The sequence below is a fragment of the Daphnia pulex genome, chromosome 2 (genome assembly GCF_021134715.1).
Source record: "Daphnia pulex isolate KAP4 chromosome 2, ASM2113471v1".
In the NCBI taxonomy this organism is placed as follows: domain Eukaryota; kingdom Metazoa; phylum Arthropoda; class Branchiopoda; order Diplostraca; family Daphniidae; genus Daphnia; species Daphnia pulex.
Window position 1 is genome coordinate 3,836,348 of NC_060018.1, and position 26,754 is coordinate 3,863,101.

The following is a 26,754-nucleotide window of genomic DNA, read 5'->3' on the forward strand; positions in this document are numbered from 1 at the left end:
GCACCACCTAGCGGTAAAAATAACAACCTCGTTTACGAAACCAATTCTTTGCGACGTACAACTTTGTGAAAAAACGGAGAACAAAATCGGCAAAACGAGGAAAATTTAATTAATTGATCGAGTGGGCCTGGATTGAAAAATGTGCGTTATTTAATTTATTTCAACAATCAAAGAATCGAAATTGAAATCTTCTCAATTCTAAAAGAGAAACTGTACGAATCCGTGCTCCAAATGAAACGCAAATGAGGTATTGGTTTACTTCATTTATAAATAGGTCAATAAGACATGAGATGATTGGAAAAGAACGAACTGAAGAAAGTCAAATCATGTTTACTTTCTTTGAAACCATGATAAAGACATTTTGGGGGACTAGGGTAAAAGAAGCCGAAAATAAGCCGCAATACATCTACGATTCCAATTTGGGCGGTTGGAGATACACTAGACAGGATAATAATCCAGAATTCGCCGGATCAATGTCATCAGTGATGGACAGCAATGAATCGTACCATTTTACCAATGCTCGATGTGAATTTCTGGTTTTGCCGTCGTCGGGAACCCAAGGTCTTCCACTACTCGACCCCAACTGTCGTCAGCCCAGCAAGCCGTACGGACATCGCAAACCGCCCAATCAGTTAGGCTGGATTGAATGGATTTACCTCGTTCTGACCATCTAATCCTCTTTCTTTTCTTTCGCTGAATCAATCTTTTCTGTCAAAACTCTCGAATAAAATCATTTTCAATCAAATGTCTAAAATATTAATATTTCGTTTCTTTGGCCTTTTAAAAATCTATTTCCCGCAGATGGGGGCGGATGGCTTTTGATGGTAAATAACAGCTGGAGTCGTGAAAAAGTATTAAGTCGACGACTGTGTACACTCGTGGCCAGGGATACTGCTGCGCAACTGACCGGCTGATAAACAAACCTGTCAAAACTGCCATCAAAATAAAATGCAAGGCAAATATTGGCTCAGTCTGCAAAGCGCTTGGTGACGGGCGAAGGAATATTGGGGAACTTGGCGACCAAGACGACGCAATTTCACAAAGTGAAATCTTACCATTTCAACTTAAATATATTCTTTGTACTAGTCGAGTGTTAGCCGTAAATGCTCGATTGCTCATCGATTGATCAAAGAATATGTCCGTCACAGGGCTTTCCGGAATCGGGTTGATTTTGCCGTTTTTAATCGGCTTTGATCATCGCAGCTGGGCGTTGGCAGTACAGCGATAAAACTGGACGTAACGGCAAGTTAATGACGACCATTTATTTGTGCGTGGGCGGCCGAATGTCGAAACGACCAAGTTTCTGAATCGCTGCCTCTCTGATGCTGGCCCTGCTCTCCCGTCACGTTTCCCGATCTGCGACACGCTGTGCAATGATGCAGTCTTTGCTATTTCAAACCACCTAAAGCTATAACCGAACGGCTATTAATAAATCAAGAGGGTTAATGACCAATGCGGAAAAGTAGTATACTCGAGTTGATTGTCATTAACAACATGACGAATGAATTTGAATCCGAGTTCTCCGGGCTCGTAATTAGTTTAAATTATTTAAAAAAAAACAAGAATTTAACGATTGCATCCTCGCTGATTTCTATGGGCACCAAAGAGGGGCATCCATCCTTCGGCGTCCAAATAAAAAAATTATCCATCGACACGATTACATAAAGAGAATATCCTGGAACTACCGTCGAATGAAAATGCCAAAATGCACGGTCAAATGAGCGATGATGTTTCATCTATTGATTTTTCATTTTTCAGCCTTCCGGCAATGATGGCCAGAGAGAGTGTAGAGGAGGAGAGAGAGAGTGTTATGGGTTGTGGATATTAAATTATAATAAAAGATGGTGTCACTGGCCTTCTATACATCCTCTTTTGGCTGCTGTCTGGACGGGCGCCCGTGCCGTCGATTCCGGCGAGAAAGAGTGTCACACTGACAGCAACACTATCCCCGATATGGAGCGTGCTCGAGTTCTTATTTTATGGCGGCGTGATGAAAGCTGTGGAGCAAATGGCGAGCCCATTCGGCGATGACAACCAAGATTTCAATCTTAATTTCCTCGTCGAGCGACACGTCAAGGTATATCTAACATCAGATACATCATACGATTCACTTCGTTTCTCTGCTCTCTCACACAACCCAACACATCAAATAACCTAACCCTTTTTTTTTCTACCATCTCAATATACTCAACTTTAATTCCAATTTCGGCTTGAAATTTTCTTGGGAGGCCCAAGGGGACTGCGCTGTTGAGCGTTGATTTGCTGGGCGACAATTACTCGCCGCTCGATGATCCCGAAGGAGAAATCAAATATTTCAGAATGGCTCCGCCAGAGTTTCAACCGATGCGACTGCAGTTCCGCACCCAATCGCCGCAACAGCTCGGTTCCTTTATGTTACATTCTGCGCGATGGCAACAGCGGCAACATATCCAATCTTTGAAAGAAAAAGGAAAATCAAATATAAACCAAAAGCCACCGCTATACCGCGCTCTATGGAAACAGGGTGAGATTCACAACGCAGTTCTCTCTCTAGTTATTCCCATCGCTGGGTTCATATCGCTGGCTGCATTTGAGTTTATGGGCTATTGCATTTCATTTTATCAATTCCCAAGCAGGGAAAATATTCGATAGATATAATAAGGTATATTGTGCTAGGCTCTTTCTATACTTGGTCGAGATATTCCGATTCGTTCGCCCGGTCCGTTCGTTCCAATTCGTGATGCGCAGGACGACAAGCGACGATCACCGCACAATCGACCAAGATCGATCTGTTTGCTGTGTCTCTCCTCTAAAAAAAAAATGCATTTAATACGCGTATATTCCAATTCGAATTTTTCCTCTTTTTTGCGCTTTTACGATCACCATAACAATAACATGATCTCGTCCGCTATAGCAAACATTCCCGACTGCATTGCACAGCTTCCATTTTTCTTTATACGATGAATGCCATATCTATCAAATATCAAAATACAAGGGCAAATAATAAAAGGGAGAAAGAGAAAGGACTATTCACATGACCAAATAATGAATTCGCTTTCCCTTTTTATTTTTGTTTGTGGAAGATTTCATAAATCGGCCAATAAAAAAAATATGCAGCCAAAGAAATCCGGGGGGAGGGTTTATTTGGTTTGCCGGGACCAAACGTCGTTCCATCATCCAATCAACAAATAGTATTTAAGTGAATAAACACAAACTATATACCGCTGATGACCGTATATACACACACACACAGACCGCATGAATTGTTGATATTTCTGAGTGAGTCCTGACTTTTCCTTGATTGAATTTCTACTCGCTCCATCTTATTTCATTCCCGTCCGTCCCTTAAATCTTCGTTCGCCTATCGCCCCGGCTGCTGCTTTTACTACGAGCAGTAAGCGAAGTGAGGAGGATTTATTGACACAGCGCTGCCGCTTTCGTTCGTTATTGTCCGACGAGTCTAGACGATTGGGGGAGAAGCGATGACTTTTGTTGGAACAGAAAAGCAAACAAGAATAAGCGTTAACGGCGGACGAAGAGGCGAATAAGATGGCGAAGGCGGAAGTCTCTGCTGCTGAAACTTCACATGGGTCTCGCCTCCATCAAGCTGCTGCTACTATTCTAAACAATACAATCTATTCTATTACGAAACACACACATCAGACACTCGAAGAGGAACAAGAGACGGAGAGAAGGAGGGGGGGACCCATTATTACGAGAAAATATATATCCAGCACGAAGCACGAATGATGTCACAACAACCAGACGAGCTCCGCGCGCTGGCTTATTTACATCCGCAGCACGATGCCCGGTCGCTCTGCTTCAAGATTTGGAGTCGCAACAACAACAATAACTTTTTTTCATTCCTCGGGGTTCTTTCTCATCTCCAGAGGTTCCGCTGCCACATCAATTCGGTCGAGAGTGAAAAGACCGCACAGATTGTCTTTAAAAGATTACAACGACAAGGAGCCGTACAATAAAACAACTCTGGTGATTACTTTTTATTATTATGTATGCCAGGAAAAAACAGCCTCCCCTACAATGGAGTAGACTTGACTAGACTGTAGTTGTGGCCTTTGTGTGATGGTTGGCTGCCAATATGAAATGGGAAGAAAAGGGGCAGCAGACGGCCGAACGACCGTACAATAACAACGCAGGCTCTTCTGAGTAATGCTCAACTCGTTCATGGGGGGCCATAACGTGTAGAGTAGAGCGCCGGCCAAGATGCAGGTCACGCTCTAACCTACTCCTCCATCTCGGATGCGGAGGAAACCGCAGGTCGTCTGCTCTCCGTCTAAACATCAACCGACGCGCAAACGTAAACGACTTCCCTCCAACCCCCTCACCCCCCGCCTCACTCCTTTGTAGTAGGCGCCTTGTTCTAGAAAAGAAATCTTGTCCAGCCGCTAATAACGCCCATCAGCAGCACATGTGGTACCGAGTAGAATGGAAAAAGAATGAAAAAAGAAACCTCCCGAAAATCTGGGAGGGATCTATGAACGCCACAGACGTTCTACTACTACTAACCTCATTTATTAACATAAACTAAAACAAACCAAAAAGACTAGAGTGAACACAGGAGTACTAGTATCGTACACGCAGCCATTTGGGCTATCCAGCAGAGTCGGAGACTACACGCTTATCCTTGTTGGTTTGTTTTAGACGCGTCTATAATTAGGTGTGTGTCTTGTCTGTCGCTTCGAGTCTTGTGCAAACCAACACTTTTATTTCTGAAAACAAAAAATGTCAGAAAAATGTTTTCTTGGCTTGCTGTTGGCTTGATTCAGTCGTCGGTCGTCAGGCAGGCACAAATCAAGTTAGAGATACATTAGACATTCAACAGAGATGTTTGCATATGTTTCATACAATTCATCGCTTATCTCCGGGTAGGCGGGGTGGACGGCAGCAGTCAAGGAAAACGCGGGGGCGTCTCACTAGACGTGTTTTTCTTCTTCGTTTACTCGATCCCGTATTAGCTTATGTGGCATAAATATGCCGTGGATAGGCACGAGGTCCGCCACGTCTTTTTTCCCGCGGCTCCCGCCTTTTCTTGCGGTGTAGTGTAGTTATAAATTTAGATGAAAGCAACAAGAAATAATTGGAGCAAAAGCCCATCGACTCATCACCGCAACTCGGGCGGCTCTAGGCTGCAACCGAGACAGGTAGAGCTGACTGAAGTCAAAGTCAACAAGATAATCAAATCGTAACCGGAGAGAGTCCAGTCAAGTCGCAATAAGAGAAATCCTTGGTAGAAGGTAGTAGGTAAAAAGTAAGTACTACGTGACCGGAAGGCGGATGCTAACGATGCTGGCGCAGAGATAACAAAAGGTCGTTTCTACAAGTCAGCAAATATTGAAATCAATTAAGATCAACAAAGAGACTATAGAACTATAGAAGTGAATAGTGCATATGCTTGGACTTCCTACTCTGGGCTCTGGCGAGTCTAAATTTTAATCGAAATAACCGACGATGCCAAATGATTCCGTTTCCTTCCTTAATGGCTCCTATGTTTGTCCCTTTTAAATGATTATAAAGGGTCCTATAAAAATAACAATTGGCAAATGAAAATGGGCTGATGGTTTGAGAGCAATAAGAAACGGATACGCATTGTCGTCTTTCACCGGCTCGTTAACTTGGTGACGTCGGAGACGATCATCAGCAATCAGCCAACTAAAATATTTGCCACTCTCCCTTCATTAATGTGCGCTCGTCTTCGTTAAGAGTTTAACAACGTCACTTTGTACGCCAGCGGCAGCTGGAAGATATTGTCATATTATTCAGGACACTAAGTATACGTGGCATGGACAACTTTGGCCTTCACTCACTCTCCCTGTCTTTCCCTGTGCTCTCCAGGGAAGCTGTCGGGACGTCCATCAAGCCAAAATACTTTTGCGGGAATTCTTGTGAATGTTCTTATTTCTTTTTCCTTATTCCGAAGCTGTGAAGTTTTAAGGGCTTCACGGTTTGTCGAGAGCCTTTATGCCGTCAGTCAGTAGTCAGTAGTTGTATGGGCAAGTAGTTATATAGTTGGCCCAGTCTATTTGCCCAATATTCCGCCTTTCCCGTACAGTCCCAGTCGGCAAGGATCTTTTCTCTGAATCGCTCCAAACAGCCCTGCATGGGCTCCAACTCTTTGCTGTTATAACGGACTAGTCAATATTGGTTTTGTCCTCTCTCGGCCGTCCCAGAAAAAACCAGAGAGAGAAAAAAAGGGTAGAAAAGTGGGATGTAGTCCATTTATATATATCGATGGACCGTGATTTTTTAGCACAAAGCAGAAACTCGACCAACTTTTCGGTGAATACACATAGACAAGTCTTTATCGGATGGTTAAGCAAACACTATAGATGCACGACTGACTGACTGACTGACTGGCTGTCTGCTGGTTGCTTGCTTGGCCGACTGGGATTGCCAATTGTGTTTGGTGTCGCCCTACATATAGCCAAGGCACACACATAAAAAGCCTTTATGTTCATAACATACATCAATAATAACATTAGGCTTCTCCAGTAAATGAGGGTGCGAAAAAAAATAAGATGGGGAAGGACAAGCGTCTGACGAGTCTATTGAACCAGTAAGACTTAAATGTGTATGTATAGTGTAGGTTTGTCCGGTTATTATACGTACATCGCCCACTCCAAAAATTGGTTAGTTCCAGTCCCTCCAAAGGAGCGCAAAAAGAAATCTGCTACACGTGAATGAGTGTGTCTCCGTGTCTAGACTAACGCTGGTTCATCACTCTTGATTGTATTACAACAAACCCGTCGATGGAGCGTGGAAGACCTTACAGAGGTGCTGGCCAGTTCGATCAACGAGCCAACAAATAAAAAATAAAATCCAATAAAAATTGACAGGAAATCAAAGTATAGGAACAAAAGAAAAAGAAGATGGAGCAGCCTGCTGGGGGAAAGGGGATTAAAAAAAACGCCAAATAACTAAGTCGTCGACTGACAAAATAAAAAGGGGGGGAAAAATAAGGAAACTGCTGGCGTGAACTCGATTTTGCGCTCGTGAGCCTGAAACATATATATATAATCTTCCTCAGGATGCGTCATCACTTCCGGAGGCGGCAACCAATTGATGAGAAAAAACAACAAAGTAAAAAACAAACTGTGAATGGATGGCAGAAAAAAGGTGCTCAATATTGGCTTGGAACTAAAAAAAGAAAGAAAAAAAACACAACTGGGCTTCAGGCTTCTGCTGATGAAATCTAAAGCAATCTCGTTTCAGCCTACAACATCCGGTCGTCATCCTATGGAAACAGGATGAATGGATTCGATAGGATTCATCGTTAAAAGCAAGAGTACGAAATCGCCATGCACTTTAGTTGTATACATACATTGTACAACAGTGCCTTATGTAATGCTACTTCTGCAGCAATAAGTAGTTACCTACTTTATATAGCCCTAAGGTATCTACATAATAGATTGCGGCAGTCATTAGTGGCGCATCCTGTCCGATCTTGGCTCCTTCCGCCCGCTTCCGCCCTTATAAAAACACTTGAGCGACGAACCAGAGAAGATCATTAGCCGATCTATAAGCAAATGCAATTTCTCCCGCTCACGATCTTCCTTCTGGCAAAGTGAGCACTCGCCAATTCAAAAGGGCACCCCTGGAAAAAAATGCCAAAGAAAAATAAAATATCTACTGAATTTGGCATCCATTCCCAACTATTTGAACCCTGAAAAGAAAAAGGAAACAAAGTGAAAGATTCGAATGGGATCTCGAGTTATGTTTCATATCCCACGCAGCAGTAATGATGCTCTCTCGATGGCTACACAGGATCTTTTGTGACGGCCGTGTCTGAGTGGGAGCTATACTGTGTGAATGGCAGCCGTGCAACAAATTCGGCGCTTTTCTCTCTCTCTCTCTTAAAGTAAAAAATAAAAAAAGTTTGATCACGACGATGCCCAACTCAATATCTTTCTGGACTTTCCTTCCGTACTTCCTCTCCCCTCTTTTGTTTCGGATGGCGAGCGTAAATCATCATTCGCGCCTCCGCCACTGCTGGGCTACTGCTCCTGCCGAGTATTATACACTGACTCTGGCACGGACTGGTGCTCTTTTCTTCTCCGTTCCATTCCATTCCTGGCCCGCCGCTCGTTCCATCATCTCTCTTTTGGCCTTTTCAACTTGCTCTAATCTATCTTTGGAGTTTCGGGAAAACTTTTTCAAAGAGCAAACCGCAAGCGCAACGAATGGACAAGTGACAAACGGGTGCGGTCTGCCGGGTGCCCAGACTCCCGATGCGGCGCTGGTCACGGCGGCAAAAATGATACGTCCACCAAAGATAAAAAATAAAAGTCCGTAAAACTTCTCACAAGTTGCCGAAGCTGCAAAAAAGGGGGTCTCGGTGAACAAAAGAACGCGTGGAAAAAAAAAAAAGATTTGCGCAGTTTTATTTTATTATTTTTTAATTTTTCAGAGAAACAGAGTCGACCAGCTGGAACAGAATTATTATCGGGCCAGCGCAACAGCCAACAGCCTCAATATCTCAACTTTTTTAAGGAAAAAAAGATTTCGCACGACGAATGGGAAACGTCGTCTCCAGCATTTGAATGCGCTCAAACGGAATGAACCGGTCGTCATCAATCAATTTGTGATTGTAATTTACGAAATGTACGGCCGATAAGAGCCAACCTCACTATACGCTGAAATATGCAGATGTTTCATGAAATGTACGAGACCAGTTTGCAAGTCCACATTCAGTACAATTAGTTATAACTTTATGTCGTTGCAATTTTGAAAAAAAGAAAAATTCGGGGGGTAAAAAATTTCACAATCAATCGTCAACCTTATCTCATTCGGAGAATTTCTCGTTCGATTCCCAAAAGAAGAGAGAGAAAGAAGAAGTAATACAAAGGAAATGTAAATATAAAAATGAGTGAGACGACGGCGAAAGCATTTTGATATGATATGCGATGACGCAAGTACGGGGGCCAGACAGACAGACGACAGCACGAGCGCTTATATTAAACTGAAAAACGCATAGAAGTGGAAAAAAGAATAAAAATCGACGATTCCTTTTTTTTTCGGCGCTCGGGGAAGAAGGGCTTGTAAAATAGAAAAAACGGACAAATAAGAGAAGAAAAAAGGGTGGGACCGTGTGTGTGTTATTTGTTTGGTTGTCGTCAGGCGTGAGCGTCGCGTTCTCAACAGCTATAGGACGACGTTATTAATATTATTATTATTTCATTATTGGTGTGAGCGCCTATACCAAATGGGGATAGAGCGGCGTCGATAGTTGCCATGGTTATTACATCTCCACGTGTGTATATCCCAATTGATAACAATCAAAACTGAAGAGACGATATTAAAAAAGACAAGGAAGAAGAATCAAGTGTGGGCGGCTGCTCAGACAAGAAACTGTTGATGGCAACCTTCAACACCCACATAGTCCCCAACTGAAACTTTTCTCGGTTCTCATATTTAACACGCTCTCTCTCTCTGCTGGCTAGCCATTTCCGAGTACACGCATTACCAAAGGCTGCAGCTACCCAACACCTCCCTGCATCTCTCAACTCAGCTGGAAATGGAGGGTGAATGAATGTATTGAATACTTCGATAAATAACCCAAAACTTGGTACTTCAGGATCGGAATCTCCGATCCACGAGACTGACTTGCGAGTAGCTAGTCTTTTTTTATAAAAGGCAAAACAACGTACGGCATTCAAAAGTAAAACGATACCCTTCTGTATTCGTTTCCCGATGTAATATGCATCAACATTCTCATTCCCCATCCGATATTCGTACGGACCCTACTATAGCTACTAACGGAATATCGCCCCAAAGTCGAATTCTCAATAATGTACCAGAGGAAAGGATTTCGGAGAAAAGAGATCGGGAATATAATAATACAAATAAAACAACGCCACGCGCTTTGACATCAAAGAAAAAGAGAAAGAAAGAAAAAAAAGCAGAGCCTTTTTCTATAATGCGATACACATCCTTAGACTAATATAATAACAAACAATAGTAGGAGGAGGAGGAGTTTTTGCCAAGTCGTTATGTTCGACAGTTAGATATACTAGATGATTTACCGAGAAGAAGAAAACAAGATAAACAAGATTTGTTTTCTCCTTCCCGCTTCTTCCCGACGAAGATAAAGTGTATAGAGAGATCTAAATATTCATGCGGCACTTGATATACATCCAACGGTATATACGCTATGAATAGGAGATTTGCAGCAGGAATAATAACGTTAGGTGATTACATCAGGGAATACAGTATGGATCTGACGAGCAATAGCAGAGCTCTAGGCAGGAAGAGACAAAGCTGCTGGTGCTGGAGAGCAGAAGGGAAAAATGAGCTACAAAGAGCTGTCTGAAATTTTAAACATCATTAAATCTCTATAGAGCACGCGATTGGATGTGTACATATATATATAGCCGCCGACTAAATATTACAGTAACAAAATCACCAACAGGGGAAACAATCAACAACTGAAACTAAAACGGAGTCGCAAAAGAAAAGAAGTTTCCCAGCTGTTCTAATGCTGGAGGCCCTAGCTCTGCTTCTCTCTGCCTTATATAAAGTTTGAAAAGAAATTGAGAGCTTAAGTGATCTATAGGGGGAAGAGTGACGGGACGGGAAAGTAAGAGAGAGAGTGCGTCTTGAGCTGGGCTGAGTCCCGCAATCTGTGATGAACATCACCGGGAGACGTGACGAGACGGGACGTGTCGTGTTTACTCAGTTCAGTCGAATTCTCAGCCCGGCTCGCTTCTTGCTCTTCCATGTCATTTTGCAGTCAATAAAGGGGTTCCCTACGTGTTTGGCAGAGAACTCTACTACAGCATATACACCCACCCGACCCAGCACACACTGCCACCTTTCATCCACGAGCTTCTCCAGCATCCAAGGCAGCAGCAATGAGGTAAGGGACTAGAGAGTAAAAGAGCCGCGTAGGAGAAGGGAAAATAAAAATTGACTTGGCTTATAGACTTTTGGGATTGTCAGCACAAGTCAAGTCGAGCGTGATCTATACCCAGTCGGCAATGTTTGGTCTGGCTGTTTTACGGGACCCAGGGCAGCGATTCCCTGAAATTTCAAATTTTCATAAGCTTGGAAGGAAGGATGGTAAAACACAAATCATGTCGAAGCGGAAAAAACTTATTATTGCTCACAGCTATATTGGATAGAAGTGCTAGACATATCCAGTTTCGGCTTTCACGGAGAAAACGAAAAATCCCGACTGACAACCGCAAGTCGGTCCCGTGGCAGTCGCTGATGATAACTGTTATAGGTTGAGCAGCGATGCCGTTAAGTAAGACTCTTATATACAGTCTTACCACACCAACTAATGATGTAACTCTCCACGCTGAATCTATACTCACTAACCGCAACTAACAAAGAGAGAGCCAGCAAGCAGCTTAGCAAAACGGTCAACAGTACGCCACTAAATCACTCAATTAAGTAGCTGGGGAAAAAAAGGACCACAACGATTACCACGGATAGCTGAAGTTGTCCTCATTTCATTCGAGCCAATTCAAGCCAATTACATTGCTGCCGCTGCTAGTACGATATACATAAGCAGCACAAGGCAATGGCAACAACAAGCTTCGATAGAAGACAGGGTGTATAATTGGACTCGTCTGTCAATCCGGCAGTCAAAAAATACCCCTACCTACTACTTTTATGTCGGTGTGTGAGTGGGTGTGTGTGTACGCGAGTAGGCACGATAGAGGTGGGTAGGTGGAGTACATAAATACATCCAAGCGGCGACGCTATGTGTGTACTAGTAGTCACGTGCTGCTACTGAAATTCCTTCAAACGTCCCCGATGAAAAATAAAACAAAAAAAAGGGAAAGACGATTTTCTCCGCACGGCTATCAAAAGTCGTGGAATAGTCACAAGTCCTAGAAATGGAGAAAGAGAGGAAAAAAGAGAAATAGAGAAAAGGCCAAACACAAGAGGATATGGAATAATAGAACCGGTTGTGTCGGATGAGAAACTCCTTCGTGTCCTCTCCTCTAATTGGCAAAGCAACAAAATCCAGTCCTTTTGCCATCGGTCGCCAAGCAAGGCCATCCAGATCAACAACGACAACAACAAACTTTACAACTACATGAATATCATCATTAGAATACTTCTGCAACCCCCCCTCTCACAAACCCAGAAATAAAAAAGCAACGACAAGGAGAAAAGGAGAGTCCAAAAAGCTTCCAAACGGTCGATCCAAATGTTGACATGAAATAGATTCCCTTTTCTGGTCAATGAAAAGAAATCGAAAAAAAACACATCAAATGTCCAAACAAGAAAGTCAAACGTAGAAGAAGATGAGGGTAAAAAGATACTGTCGAGATATATCATTACGGTTCTAATGGGCGGGAAATGATTTCAGTGGAAGCGAAATGGGAGAATCACGACGTAGAAGAAGAAGAAGAAGCAAAACAAAAATTATACAAGAGCAGGTGAGGTGGGCGGGAGCAGAACGAGGAGGATAGCGCGCGCACGGACCTCAGCAGCAGTGCCGGTCGGTCGGTCGGTTCGCTTTGGAGTTGTTTGTGAGAGTTTGTACGACTCTAAGAAAAAAAAAAAGGTGGCAGCGGTGATGGAATGAGGGTGGGCAACTTTTAGTGGAGCATGCGCAACACCAACACGCTCGTCTCTCTTCTTTGATTTCTTTCCTCCCTTTGCTTTTCGTGCTGCATTTTGTTCTTCAATCCCGTTCGTGTGTGTCTATAAAAATGGACAAAGATGAGTGAAACTCTGCCGTGTATAGTGTGCCGAGTTGATCAGCGGCGACTACAACGACGGCGAACGACGCTGGCGACGGCCAGGCCAACGGGAATAGCGGGCAATATATAAGAAGTCCACGGCACAAGTCAAAAAGCTCAGAGTCGGTCGGGAGTCGTTAGTATGCGCCAGAGTGCCAAACCCGCCGGACCAGCGGTCGTACAGTTCCACAGACATCAGCACAACCGCCACTCACTCAACAACAACATTTTTTGGTTGCTGACTTGCTGCTGATGGTCATCAAAACGAATTTACCTGTTTCTTATTTTTACCTGTGCATCACCGTCTATAGTTGTGCAAAGGCACAGTGCCGTTGATTGATACGTCTACTGCAACAGACTGACATCGCGTTATTCCTCATTCAAAAAAGTTACTGTCCATTAAAAAAACGGCTTTCCCCCATTTTTTTTTATACAAATAAAAAATTCGGAGTTCAGTTTTTATTTTTTTCGCTTCAAAAGTCAAGAAAAAAGTGCAGGTGTGCCGTGCAACAACAGCGTGGAAAGAATCAACTATGGCGAAATCACCCATTAGCGGATCTTAATAATACACGCTCAAACTCTATACGACGCCAACGACGAAGGTAAGTGAGATTTCTGCGAAATGAAACTTCACTTAATTTCCCAACTACCTGATGAGCGTTTGTTTCCACATGTTGTCGCCCCGTTTCGAATGAAAAGTGTTTTAGAGTTGGGCGCAAAATTTTTTTCCCCGCGCCAATCAGTTGGCGACATCCGCCTAGCTCTAAGAATTAAGGGGACCCTACCTCATCTGTTTTATTCTGTCCAAGTCAAGGAAGTCGCTCAATAATGATATTTAAAGCCTGGCTCGCAGGTGGATTGGCATTCCTCTACGGTTCGTTTCTCTTGATCCATTTTCGGAATAATAAATAGAAGATGAAGAAGACTGACACAGCCACAGTTTGCCGGAAGTGTCGAATTTCCTTGAAAAAAGAAAGGGGGGAATATTCGATTTGGTTGCTGGTCACTGGACAAAAGCTCAGTGCTGTTGCTGCATTTTCTAGTTAGAGAGATGATGGATTTTCGCCCCGTGAGGTCTATTGAAAGATAATTACATAGGCTACGCTTTAGAGCTACCGCACCGAAGTACAGTAATACACCATTGGATGGAGAGAAGAGCAGCGTAGAGCCACTGGGCATCAGCAGCAGCACTTCAAGCCCGTCAGCAACAAGAGGGGAGGCAAAAAAAAAAAAAGCCCACACACAAACACAACACGCGCTACTCTGCCATTTTCATGTTCTCTTTTTTATCTGCGGCCTTATAGTAGACTTTATGGCTTTAATTTAGTGCCGCAAACTCGTCCAAGCCCAGGCATCTGACTCTCGCTAGTAGTTGAGCCCAGTCATCCGATCCCCTACCAATCTTCCTTCACGCATTCGGCCGATTGGCAAACGGGCACAAACACTTGACATTGTGTCCGACTCTCTCTCCTATTTCTGTATACGGGCGACGTGCACGAACTCTAGAAAATAAAAAGGACAGAGAGATTATAGACGAAGAAATGTTAAGCCAAGCGTGGCCAGCGGACGTGATTGCAGACAATCGCTAAGATTATTTAGGCCCATTCTTTTTCCTTTAGACCCAGCAGACCCACGGCAGCAGCAAACATCGAAAGCGAAAAGAGTAGAAAGGAAAATAGGACTCGGCGAAAAGGTGAAACGAGTCCAAAAGAGCAGCCCTCACATCCTGGAGGATTCGAAAAAAAAGTATCCAATCTACATAAAGACGTTACTCTTTAGTTTGTTTGATGTCGGAGCGCCGCTAGGAGTTAACAAAAGAGAAGAGCAGTCGGGCGTCTAAATAAACATAAAGGGTATAGGAAAGAGTCTGTGTCGGTGAACACAAGTCGAGTTACAGAATCGCGTCGAATGAAATAGGGGAGACAAGGTTAGCGCTTGGACGAACCCGCAGACAGTAGACGACGCGCAAAAGGTAAACTAATAATAACATATGCCCGTGGAACAATTTCGCCCGTTGGCTCTACCAACACAGAGAGAGAAAGATCGAGTTAAACAAACAAAAGAGCCATTTGAATTCGGTTGTTCTGAACTCTGGAGAAAAAAAACAAGCTGATGCGACGGAACGTATCACTTTCATCTGACGTTGGATGCGTGCTGGATTGAGGAACATGGGCGTTGGCACCAGGCCGACGTTGCGAATGCTGCTGGAGGATAAGGGTCAAAAGTAAACAAAGTCTACAAAAGGCCAACTTGTCGGTGATGGAAATCTCTCTGGCCGTCCAGCACGAATCTCAATCATCGTGTGGTCTCTAGAGAAAGAGAACAGTCGATCCAGTCTCCTCAAGTTCTCCCATCTGCGCCCTTGGCCGGCAGGCAGACAGGACACGATCACCGGTTGTTGTATAGTTGCCGGCTGTGTGTTATATCACACCAAAACAGCTTAAATCCATCCCCAAGACGAAGGAGGGAAAGAAAAAAACAAAAAAACAACAAACATGTTTTGCGTTGTGTCTGTGATTCATCACCGTCGCCGGGTCTGCACGCAACACCTGCGGCTGGGACCGTCCCGGTATGGGGAATGAAGGCGCATCCTTCATGACGCGATCACGTCATGAATTAAATGAATCTCTTTTTCCAAATTTCTCTCTCGTTATATTCCCATTTGCATCTTACCTCATACCTCCTCCAGTGCTCCCTCCGTCTCGACTCCTTTTTTGATTTTGTCTCATCCCTTTTCATTCTGATTCGTTCCTATTATTCTTTTATTCACAGATCAACGGCGGCTGACACTTGACACGGTCGTCATCCTCGTTAGCAGATTCGCAGACTTTCACGTTTCGCTTTGGTTTGATTGTCTTGTCCACCCACACACACACACCGGTTAGATTCATCATGGAACAGTGTCGCCAACTCTACCAAGAAGCTCAACGCGACTTAGAAGGTAAGTGCCGCCTAATTGATTGGTTCTGGCGATAACAAAAATGGACCGGTCGGAATACTTTTAGCGGCTGATCCAAACGTCAGATTCACATCATTAGTCTCAGATGATATAATGAAGTCGGCATTTTCCACTTAAAATTTTTTTTTTTTTTAAACAGAGACGAGTCAATTTCAAGTTTTTTGCCGTGTAACGTGGGATACTCTCCTGTGCTGGCCGCCGACGAGACCCGGTGAAACGGTCCACTTGCCCTGCCCACCGCGCCAGGGCATCGATCCCACTCGTACGTATCAAAAACTCAATTCTCTACTTTTCCAGTCACTTGGCGGTTCCACCCAATTTTTTCCTACCCTTTAGCGTTCTGTACGGAACCGTCTAATCTAGAATGCGAGCATTATTGCAGACTTCAATTATTGCAGACAATACGCATTGAATATACAAGCGTAAGGTTAATTCAAGTGCTCATGGTTCATAGTAGAGCGACCACAAGGAACGGAATAGAGAAGAAAGAATTCAATAAAATAGACCATAGTCCATAACAACATCACGTTAGCCGACCACCAGGAAGAAGAAGAAGAAAGAAACAGTTCTTCGTAACTTCTTTTTCCTATCCATATATGTAGGGAAAAAGAAAGAAAAAAGATTTCCCTAGAGGGGTATAGCTGCTGCTGTGAGCCTGCAGCCCCCCTAGCCAGTAATAGGAGCAGCAGCAGCACTCCAATCGCATCAGCTAAAGAGAAAATTGATTAGTGAATTCGGCACTGTACTTTTTATTTAGCGTAACGCATACGTTTTGTTGCAGCACACGCAAGAACTATCCGCCAACTCTTGCATCACGCCATTGATTTTTTTACATAATACCACCGTAAAAACAAAAAGAAATGCCTAGTCTGATCCCTGTTCTTATTTGCTGCAGAATGGGCCGAAAGGCGATGCCTAGACAGCGGAGTATGGGAAGGCCCACCGCCTTCGGACGCCAGCGACGCCGCAGCGGCGGCAGTGGCCCTGCAGAACGACGCCGATGACATGCAGCAGCAGGGCTGGACAAATTACAGTCAATGTTTCCTGCCCGAAATACGAGACTTGATGAAGAGATTGGACAGCGGCAGCGGTCAAGACGCCGAGGTGATTCACTTACGTATATCTATTACTGTATGACCAAAGGGTGGCCAAAGAGCCTAGAATTTCTAGGCGGATTATCGGCAGAAATTCTCCGATGCTTCTAGAATAGAATTGACGTCCTCTGACTCGAGGTCGTGAATGCTAAACACATGAAATTGACAGCCGACAACACATCAAAGAAGCTAGATTGCATCAGACGGATATTATGTGTGTAGAGGGAGATAAACCGTTAATCAACAGGCTGTTGGGCACAGACAGCCTCCACCATTTTGTCTGATGTCTATTCTACTCGCCAAACAAACTCACGTCTGTTCAGTCTATGAGAATTTTCATCTGAATCCAACCGGAATGAATCGAATTTAGGGAGGACCACTAGCTTCAAGAAAATTCGGCGAACATTTATTTGGATAAATTAACAACGGGAAATCTCGATCTCTCTCTCTTCTCTTTTTACTCAACGAAATAGAACAAACTGATTGTGGCTCAAGCGACCCGAGTACTGGAACTGACCGGCTTGACTGTCTCGCTCATCTCCTTGATGATTTCCCTCTTCATTTTCACCTACTTCAGGTGATTTATTCCATCTCTCCCTCCCTTTCAATCATCATTAATACGCCACTCTCTCTCTTTTCTTTCTTTGTGATCCGCCGTCACGTGCTTGGAATGCACAAAAAAACGTCCGACCGAACAATACAAACAACTACATATTGCTACACACAAACAACAACAACATGAAAAAAAAAAGGAGTTTACAAAATCACCGGACCCGCATTCATAAAAACCTGTTTGCCGCTATCGGCATTCAGGTCATCATCCGCATGACGCTCTACTTGGACCAGGCCGTTTTCGTCTCTGAAATGGTGGGTGGCGGCAGCCATCAAACGCTCATCGATTCCAGCACGGTAGCAGCCGCTGGAGCCAGAGGCATCCACGAAACCGTAAATAAATTCCTGATGCCATCCAAAATTTGTTCTTTTCCTTTCTTATTGATTATTAATGCGATTACAAGTTCTAATGATGACGCCATGCCATAGCATGATTGATGATTAATATCCTTTTTCGATTTTTTTCCCCCCTTTTTCATACGCAAATCTCCAATTCATCTCTGACTCCCCAAATAAATAATAGCCGATTTTGTGTGAGTGGTTTTACATCGTCCTCGAATACGCCCGCACTACAATGTTCGTCTGGATGTTCATCGAGGGCCTTTTCCTCCACAATCTCATCACAGTGATGGTCTTCCGGCCGGATACTTATCACAAACTCTACCTGGCGCTCGGCTGGGGTATTCCCATCATCTTGACGGCCATTTGGGCCGCATTCACCGCAACTCATCAGACAACTTCCGCGTAAGTGGGCCAGAATAATCATCGGTGCGAGACAAAACAAAAATGACGACAGAAATTATGACGAGACTCAATTGGCACTGCATTTAGGTGCTGGTTGGGTTACAATTTGACGCCGTCCTACTGGATCCTGGAAGGACCTCGCCTAACCATCATTTTCATCAATTTACTTTATCTGCTCAACATCCTGCGTGTGCTGGTGACTAAACTCCGCAACAGCCAATGCAGCGAAGCGGAACAATTAAGGTGCGCTATCTTCAATCGTAACCGTTCAGATTATTTTCTCGCTCGACCATCACTATCACCTCTCTCTTTCTTCTAATTAGAAAATCGGTCAAAGCAGCGATGGTTCTCCTCCCGTTGCTGGGCATCACCAACGCATTGGTGATGATCAAAGCGCCACTGGATCGATCAGTCGTCGAATTCGCCCTGTGGTCCTATTCTTCCCATTTTCTCACCTCTTTCCAGGGATTCTTTGTCGCGTTGCTCTACTGTTTCCTCAACGGCGAGGTAAGTCGTCCAACCTCTTTGTTTCCTTTTTTTCTTTTCTTTTCCCTTTCCTGTTTGCGCTATCTGACATGTGACACTTCTATGGAAAACAAGCGGCACGCAACCTTTCATCATTTATTTCTCCTTGAAAAAATGTGATGCGCGTGGCGCTGGATATTATTAATGCGTTGACGTGACTGAATTAAAACTTGTAAAAATAAATAAAAAAAAAGGTTCGCTCGACGTTGGCCAAGAAAATGCGCAACTACCTGACGGACCGACAACTCGGCACGTCCTTTTTGGGTTTCGGTCCTGGTTCCACTCGCCTCATGAGTCAATTCGCCAACCCGTCCACTCAAGTCGAGACGGAGCGTGAGGCTCGCACGGTGCTCGACGACCAGCAACTGCAACAGTTGCAACCGGGATCCACGGCGGAGAAACATCCACGACACCTTCTAAGGGCTTCCTTCTCATTGTCGGCTGCTGCCCAACAGCACCAGGACACCAGTCTCGAGCCCATCAACAAAATGATGACCACTACGCTAGTCTAACGAGTCTCTTTCGTCACGCCCGCCATCAGCACGAACGGCGGGGAAAAAAACACACACTACAGCAGCGGCGTGCAGTATACTTGTCTCGACACGCCGTTCAGCCGAGGAATCTTTTTTGACGCGCCGTCAAATTCCTTTTCTTCCTTTCATTTTGTCACGCACTGGATATAGGATCAAACAAAAAGAGCTCCGCCTCACTCCGCCTGTTTAAAAGAAAAATCCTGGTCCATCAACGTCAAACAACACAATTCTCAATAGGACGAACCCAGATCATTATTATGTGTCACATACAGGGACTCCCCGTCATCGGCTCCTCCTATTTGCTCGTCGTTCAAATTTTTTTCCCCCCCGTTCGCCCCCCGTGTGCGTGAATAATTCGTGCAGCAGTCCAACAGTCGCCAATGTCTCCAACGCCATAGGTCAAAAAGGATATGATTGCAAACGTGACTGGCGACTGTTCATCGCACTAAAAGAAGAAGATGTGCGAAGATGTGTTTTGTGTTATATAATATCTGTTTCTAATACGTACATGGTCGTCCTAGTTGTCATATTATGATTAACACTTCTCTTTTTCTCTCTCTCTTTTTTTACGGCATCATCTCTTTATCTTTCTTCCCTCGTCTGCTCCATCCGTGTTATTATGTACTGTACATCTCTCACAGACACGTCGCCAAACTATACCCCACACTATATATATCGCTGCCCTGCTGCTGTATACGACGCAATATAAAATATCTCTATTATATTATAATATATCGCGGACAAATAGACGTTATACGTTCCCCCCATCTGACACTTGCGTTCGCCTTTTTTTTACTATCGAATAAACACATCGGCTGCACAATGGTTCTACCAATAACGCTAGTGCGCTTTTGACCATAAAGTATGGCCTCAAGTCCGCCCTACAAATGAGTCTGTTGTTTCAGAATAACCAAACAGCGACTTAAAAGTTATTTTCATTCCTCTCTCTGCCTTCATTAAAAAGTATGTTCAAATGGATTTCACCAAACAGATGAAGCCAGAAAAAAAATGTGGGGCCCTCGGGAAGATTAGGGCGCGGAATTGTTCAACATGGCGTGGAAAACAGATAGATCACAGTTAGAAGTTGAACTTGCACCCGGAAAGAGCCAAGAGCCAAAAAATAATAAAAAGTGAAAAAGTCGGGAACAAGAACAAAGCTCGTGATTGGTCTTTCTCGTCCGCTATTAAAACAATCCACAAACCGAGTTCACGAGAAATCAATTTGCGTCAGTCAGTCGGGAGTGGATGATGGACGGACGCGGCACGAGATCCATTATGATTGCCCCTTTCTCCCCGACTCTTATCCCGATTCGAACTTGGCACAATGGGGAAAGATGGAAGAGATGCCGTTATGGTATGAAAGAGGGACAGTCGGCTACAGTAATAGAGAGGATAGGGGGGGTTGATTATTAATCAGTTTTGATTCATCACTCGAATTCAGTCGTGCACGACTCGAGGGTTTCCAAAGTAAAGAGACGAGGGAGATGGATAGACACAAGAAGAATATGATAACAGAGAGATATATCGGTCACGGGAGAGCCTCGCAAGCAGATGAACAACTTGGCACTAAACTATACGTATAGGTGAAATAAATTTCACTAGAACTCATTTTTTTTCCCCATGCATTACTGAGACAAAAATAATAAGGTCGACACGATACCGGAGAAAGGAACGGCAGCACTTTTCCGAGTATTCTTATCTGCTATCACTGTGAGTTTACGCAATCGACCCGCACCAATAATAAAATTGAGAGAGAAAAAAAAGTCTCTCAGAATTGGATTGCCGTAAAATAAAATAGAGGAAGAAGTGAAGGGAGGAAAGTGAAACGGGCACGCGCTGTTGAAGACTCGCCTATATATCCTATATATACGACATGAAAGGGCAAAATAGATGGATGAAAAGTCTCTCTCAGAGGAGCAGGATATACTCGTCTATAAAGAACTCCCGAAAGCGAAAAAAAACGAGAACCGTCGGCACTCTGCATTCGCCCCTGTGTTGCTTCTCTCCAACCTGTTTCATTTAGGATGAGTGCTGATGTTTTAGTCTGATGCTCGGCACTTGAAATATGTATCGACATGTCAGGCATGCCCAAGGGCACGGCCAAAGTTTTCCTCCTTTCTTCTGATTTTGAAAAAAGATCAAAATTCATGATAAAGACGGAAAAGGTTTCACTTTCTTTCTCGATAAAAAACGTGAGTGGGAGATTCACCGGAAGCGAAAGCGAAAAAGAAAGTAAAAAAAAAAATAAATAAATAAATAAAAATACGGAAATGTTCCGGTAGATCGGACTCGAGCCATCACCATCTGTTCCACTTGACTGAAATCTCCATGGCTTTCTACTTTTGATTTTCTTATGAATAACAAAACGGCTTTAGAGAGACCAAAACTGACATCGTCAATGGACGTTGGAGGGATGATCCCTAGTCCATTGACAAAGTAGTTGTAGCATCCGTAGAAGCGGCGCCTTACGTCGCTTCAACTCGTCGTTATCAATGCCAATTGGAGCGTCGCCCCCAACAACCTGATGTTATTGGGCGTGTCATTGGGCTATGACAAACTATTTCCGTAACAAAAAGAGAATTTATTTTTATTCCATTTTCATGTGAAAACTTGGCTATTACAGCCACGGGTAGGTAAAAAGGAAAAATAAATAAAAGTTGGTAAAATGAGTTTTAATGGGTTCGAGTTTCCCTGCTGGCAATTCAAATGTCGTTCGTCGTTATAACAAAATGGTCGAGGAGGATCGTTTGCTTAGTGCCCGTGTAACTTTAGTCGAAACTTTCTGCTTTGGATTACGCAACCGCGCCAAATGACGACACGGCAAACAGGGAGGAAAAAAACAAACAAAATAAATTCTGCTTAATGCTGGCGCGGGACCAGCGCCTGCAGACTAATTCGGGACAGATTCATGTGCGTGTGCCGGGGCGACCGTGGGGACGACGACAAACATAAGAATTCTTGTCCTCACTCTCCAGTGAGTTATTCTCACGTCTTCAAGGTAGCAATTAACAACAACACACACACACAGACGCAGAGACTGGCGTTGAGTGAAACACAGAAACGTGCAACAAATCAACAGGCGACAATAATCAAATGAAGCGAGAAACATTTCTAGTTTAGGAGCGGCAACGCATGCAGCACTTCGTTTCACAAACTTTATTGTGTCGAGACTGTCACGTTTCTAAAATGGCGCGTCGCTAAAGCCGGATGCTGATTGCGGATGCTCTTATTGGCTGCAAGAAATAATAAACCCGGGGGGTTGGGGGAAAAAAATCTCGGCGTGAGGGAATTTTTCGTGAAGAATGTCGTGACCCCCCTCAAGGAAAAACAGGAGACGAAAAAAGACACAACTTTGACGTTTCTTATTGTGTTTGAACCAGCTGAGGTTCCCTTAACGTTGTTTAGTCATGAAAAAGGCTTTTTACATGAGAATGTCAACGATGAAAAGAAATGGTACGTACGTTCCTGTGAACCACGTAAATCCATAAAATTTGAAAAGAGCACTGAGCAAAGCATTTGAATTGCCTTGCCAACTCAGTTTAAACTGCTTAATCCACATGTGGAGGAAAGCACCTGGGGCAGCAGAGAAAACTTGTCGGTGTGTAGACCCTTGGGCCAAGCCTTTTTTACTCGCATTGAAAAGAATGCAGTTGAAACTCCCTCAAACTAACTTAAGGTTTACTTATATGTCTATATGGTTGCTGAACTTACTTGGCAAACTTGCAGTGTAGCAGAATAATGCAAAAGTGATGAGGGGAGGTCTTGGAGAATCTCGAATTGATGTTTAGCCAACCTTGATGAATGTCCAATTCCTAAAACAAAATCAACAGTTAGCAGTAAATTAACACTGAGAATTCTCACAAAGCAACAGCTGTTGCATTTGATTTATGAAAAGCTATACATACATGGAAAAGCTGTAGATGGGAGAACCTGAAATGCTCCAGGGGAGAAGTGTGTGGTCCTGGGATCGAGTTTCGTTGCACGTCAAGCACTGTACGTGAGATTATTGACTTTGATGGAAGACACATATCTTTTAGTGTCAACGAAATCTAATAACGCCGGCGACTGGACTGATCTCAAATACATAAGGCTACAAATTGCATTTGCATGCTGGTCTCCATCACGTGAGCGATCGTGACAATATGGTCGATTGAGTTTCAAGGTTCTCTTTTTTTCCACTTTCACCTGACAATTCTCACAAATTCGCAGTATTTACAAGTATTATTTAGCACACGGATGTTTCACAAAATGGAAATGGAAATTCACTTCAAATATAGACCTGGAAACGAAAATTTCTGACAGCAACAACACATTGCCAAATTTTCTGAATTCAACGAAAAATATGCAAATTTTTTCACTTCATTTTTCTCAACTTTGTCAGCTGGAATCATCGACAAAAACTCCAGATGTATAAGGAAGAACGCGTATTGTGTATTGATAAAAACATTGTTTACGGATATAGTTGGCACAAATTGGGTCACGTTATTATAATAATATAGTAATATTGTATATTAAGCTCAAGTTAAGTTAAGCTACCCAGTCCACATATTATTAATATTATATTTATATTAGATATAGAATCATCTACATGGGCAGTTGCAAGAAATAGCAACGCCCTGGTTATTAATAGTTGTAACGGGATGAGAAAGACATTGACAGAATACCGAAACTGATGAGCTAAAAACAAGAGAGACAAAAAGGAGACGTTGGATTACACAACACCCACAGCAAGGAGCACAAAGAGACACAAAATAATAAAAAAAAGGAGTGGATATAATAATAAAATGCAAATCATAAAATCAAATAAAGACGCGCGTAGTTTCAAACCAACAAAATAAAACTGAAAATACCGGCTCCAGCGTGATTCATAAATTCAGCGCTACCGGTGATAAGCCTGCCTGTGTGTGTATATCTGTGTGTGTGTCTGTGCATGTAGATACTTGCGCGCGTGCTTGTTCTGGAACCCTACCAACAAATAATCCTCTTTAATTTTGAATCAAATATTACACAACTCTCCGAAGCGTTCACTTCTCGCAGTTTCAAATAGAACAACACGAAGAAACACATATAGGAAAAGAGCACTGGCACTGGTAACGAAACAGCATCAGTAATTTAATGATTACGATGATTACTCGGGTATACATGTAGATTGTCTTTTTCAAAACTAAATATAATCCTCTCTTTTCTTGATTGCTTCTTTTGTTTTGTAATAAAGGACTTCTTCTTTTGTTACGGGTTGAATCATTTCCCTTAATCGTATCAAAAGTTTGACTTGCAATGACGCAAATGAAAAACAAAACAAAAAGGCACTGGCTACATCGCATTCATGGGTTTCCCCTTTCGCTTGAAGCAATCACCGTAATCGTTCATCATGAAATTTTAATTCTTTGAATTATTGATCGAATAACAAAACAAGGTCAACTTCGAGAGTCGGTCGTCATTTTTTAACATTTCAAACTCTTTCTTTTTATTCAAAGATTTATTCTTTTTTGGTGAATTATTTAATCTCTAAGAAGCAAAACAGCAAATTCTCTAGTGCATCATATTATTCAGTGTATGTGTATATAAGTGTTTGTGTTTATGTGTGTGTATGTGTGTGTGTAGCTCTGGATGGTTAGTAGTTGCATATACCGTATAACAAATGAACAACAGCAGCAGAGTCAATATTTAAGCTATTTTAGCGTAGTAGCGCTTCCACCCATAATTTTTTTTTTTCGAAAAAAGGAATAATAAAAGAAACAACGAATCGTCATCAAGTTGATATTACATTGCATGCATTATATAACCGGTGAGAGAGAGAGAGAGAGAGAGAAGGCGGATATATAATAGTTAAAAGAGGGAAGCTAAAAAAAAAACAACCAAAGGAAGAAAACATTTTGTTTTTAAAAAGTTTCGGTGAGCTAATCAGAATCTCTTTGTCACGGAATAAAAATGAAAAAAACAAAAACAAGGAAAACTTGTCAAAGAATATTTCAAAAAGAGTTCAACAAAATGGCAGTGACGAAATAGAAGAAATTCCAAGAAAAAAAAAGAACTCGTTTGTTATTTTGGGGTAAGGTATTACATCATGAACTTTTTTCTATAGAGCCGAGAAGAAATCCTACAAAAAGGACAAAAGAAATTGCATCTTTTTTTTTAATTATTTGTTTTTGTTTGTTGTGTAAAACATCTTCCAATCTTCTTCTCGCTGCGCCTCTTATCACAGGCTATCAACGGCCACTTCTTCCTCATCTTTTAAAGTTGATCTCTCTCTTGTATTTCCTTTTTCTATTGATATTTGTATCAACAGTTTGTGTTTGCCAATAAACGATGGACGTCCCGAAATTCTTCGATTTTGTTTGCCGGCTAGAGATGACGAATAAACGCGGCATAGTTTTACATGCACCGGTTGTAGACAGCAGTAGACGTCCCTCGAAAGTTACTGATGTTTTGGACAAACTGTTTGTAGTTAAAATTTTAGTTTTTCTTCTTTTTCATTACGAGAGGCTCTTCTTTTTCATCGGTGTGGAAGACTAATTAGTAGACTAATTAGCGGGCGGTTCGTAGTCGTCATCGGCGTCGTCTTCCATCAGCAACTTCAGCTCTTCACTGCACCCGATCAAAAACAAAAAGAAATGAAAGAAACAGAAAAACAAATACACACAAACAAATCGAGCCGCTAAACAGTCAATCAACCGAACCAAGGCATATATTATATATGTATGTGAAACACGAAGATGGTGAAAAAAAAAAGATATTAAAGAATATTTTTTACGGACAAAGAAAAGAGGATTTCAAATGCAATTTCGTGTCGTAAATCGAGTTTGGGCGACGTCATCGTCTGCACGCGTGGTGGCCATGGTAACGTTAGAGCGGCAAGAGCTCTCTCACTCGTCCTTTTGAAGTGGCACTCGAGCGAGTCGGCAAAGTCGATTAGAGAAGACCTCTGTAACTCTATTACAGTTGCCAGCCTCAGTTTTAATACGTAGTGGAGCTGGAACGGTTTGTTAAAAGGTTCAATTTCATTTTAGAGTAGAGTTTTTGGCAGGCAACTAGCAGCAGCCTGCCTGTGCAGCAAAGAGAAGGGCCGCGCGCGCTGAGATCAATAGAGAGACGGGGCGTGGACGGACGAGGCAGAGAGGGCCAAAATAATTATGACAATGTTTCTTCTTGTTGTTCATCACGTATACAACAACAGGTTGTGCAATCTTTTCTACGCACAAAGGGCCTCTATAATTAAATGACGGTTCAGTTCACGAGTCTTGCACTGACGACGGCAAGCAACAGGGCGGCTCCTATCCTGTACAGCGGCGGATCCTGTTGCCTCAGACAAATGGAAGAGGAAGCGGCCGTTCGAGATTTCGGCTTCAACACGTCCCGCTGCCCAATATTACTGCTGTTGGGATGGACTTTCCCGTTCTTACTACTCCCACCGCCCTTGTACGATTTAGAACGGCGACCGGACTCGTCCGGATCGCCGATTGCCGTGTAATAGCTCTGGTGGTGTTCATTCCCACCCATTTCCAAAACACTTGAATTCGTATGGCCAGCTCCTCCTCGACTGAGAACCAAAGAAGACGACATCATGGACATGCGTCTATACTCACCACCAC

The 26,754-nt window shown here is 43.1% G+C and overlaps 2 protein-coding genes across 40 annotated transcripts in view; one reads left to right on the forward strand and one right to left on the reverse strand.

The window, feature by feature from the left end:
- The first annotated feature begins 12,441 nt into the window (after window positions 1-12,441).
- Window positions 12,442-19,934, forward strand: LOC124188515 (PDF receptor-like). The gene is made up of 10 exons (XM_046581200.1): window positions 12,442-13,297; window positions 15,468-15,636; window positions 15,794-15,916; window positions 16,550-16,758; window positions 17,222-17,325; window positions 17,501-17,693; window positions 17,884-18,104; window positions 18,192-18,347; window positions 18,428-18,611; window positions 18,824-19,934. The coding sequence occupies exons 2-10, from the start codon at window positions 15,588-15,590 to the stop codon at window positions 19,139-19,141; spliced, it is 1,557 nt and encodes a 518-aa protein (XP_046437156.1). The 5' UTR covers window positions 12,442-13,297; window positions 15,468-15,587; the 3' UTR covers window positions 19,142-19,934.
- A 3,637-nt stretch (window positions 19,935-23,571) lies between these two features.
- LOC124188508 (basement membrane-specific heparan sulfate proteoglycan core protein-like) overlaps window positions 23,572-26,754 on the reverse strand; it is a 60,771-nt gene continuing 57,588 nt past the window's right edge. For 32 of the 39 annotated variants that reach the window (XM_046581175.1, XM_046581168.1, XM_046581178.1 and 29 more), the window contains one exon: window positions 23,572-26,738. In XM_046581175.1, the coding sequence (XP_046437131.1) occupies window positions 26,390-26,738 (349 nt within the window). In that variant the 3' untranslated portion in view covers window positions 23,572-26,389. The remainder of the gene's footprint in view (window positions 26,739-26,754) is intronic. The other 7 variants (XM_046581174.1, XM_046581169.1, XM_046581192.1 and 4 more) reach the window with 1 other exon arrangement.

What these genes read in the sequence shown, in the direction of transcription:
- LOC124188515 (XM_046581200.1), top strand. Translation starts at nt 15,588, where the DNA reads ATGGAACAGTGTCGCCAACTCTACCAAGAAGCTCAACGCGACTTAGAA. An exon ending in AGCTCAACGCGACTTAGAAG is followed by an intron (nt 15,637 to 15,793) that starts GTAAGTGCCGCC and finishes TTTTTTAAACAG; the next exon opens with AGACGAGTCAATTTCAAGTT. An exon ending in AGCGAAGCGGAACAATTAAG is followed by an intron (nt 18,348 to 18,427) that starts GTGCGCTATCTT and finishes TCTTCTAATTAG; the next exon opens with AAAATCGGTCAAAGCAGCGA.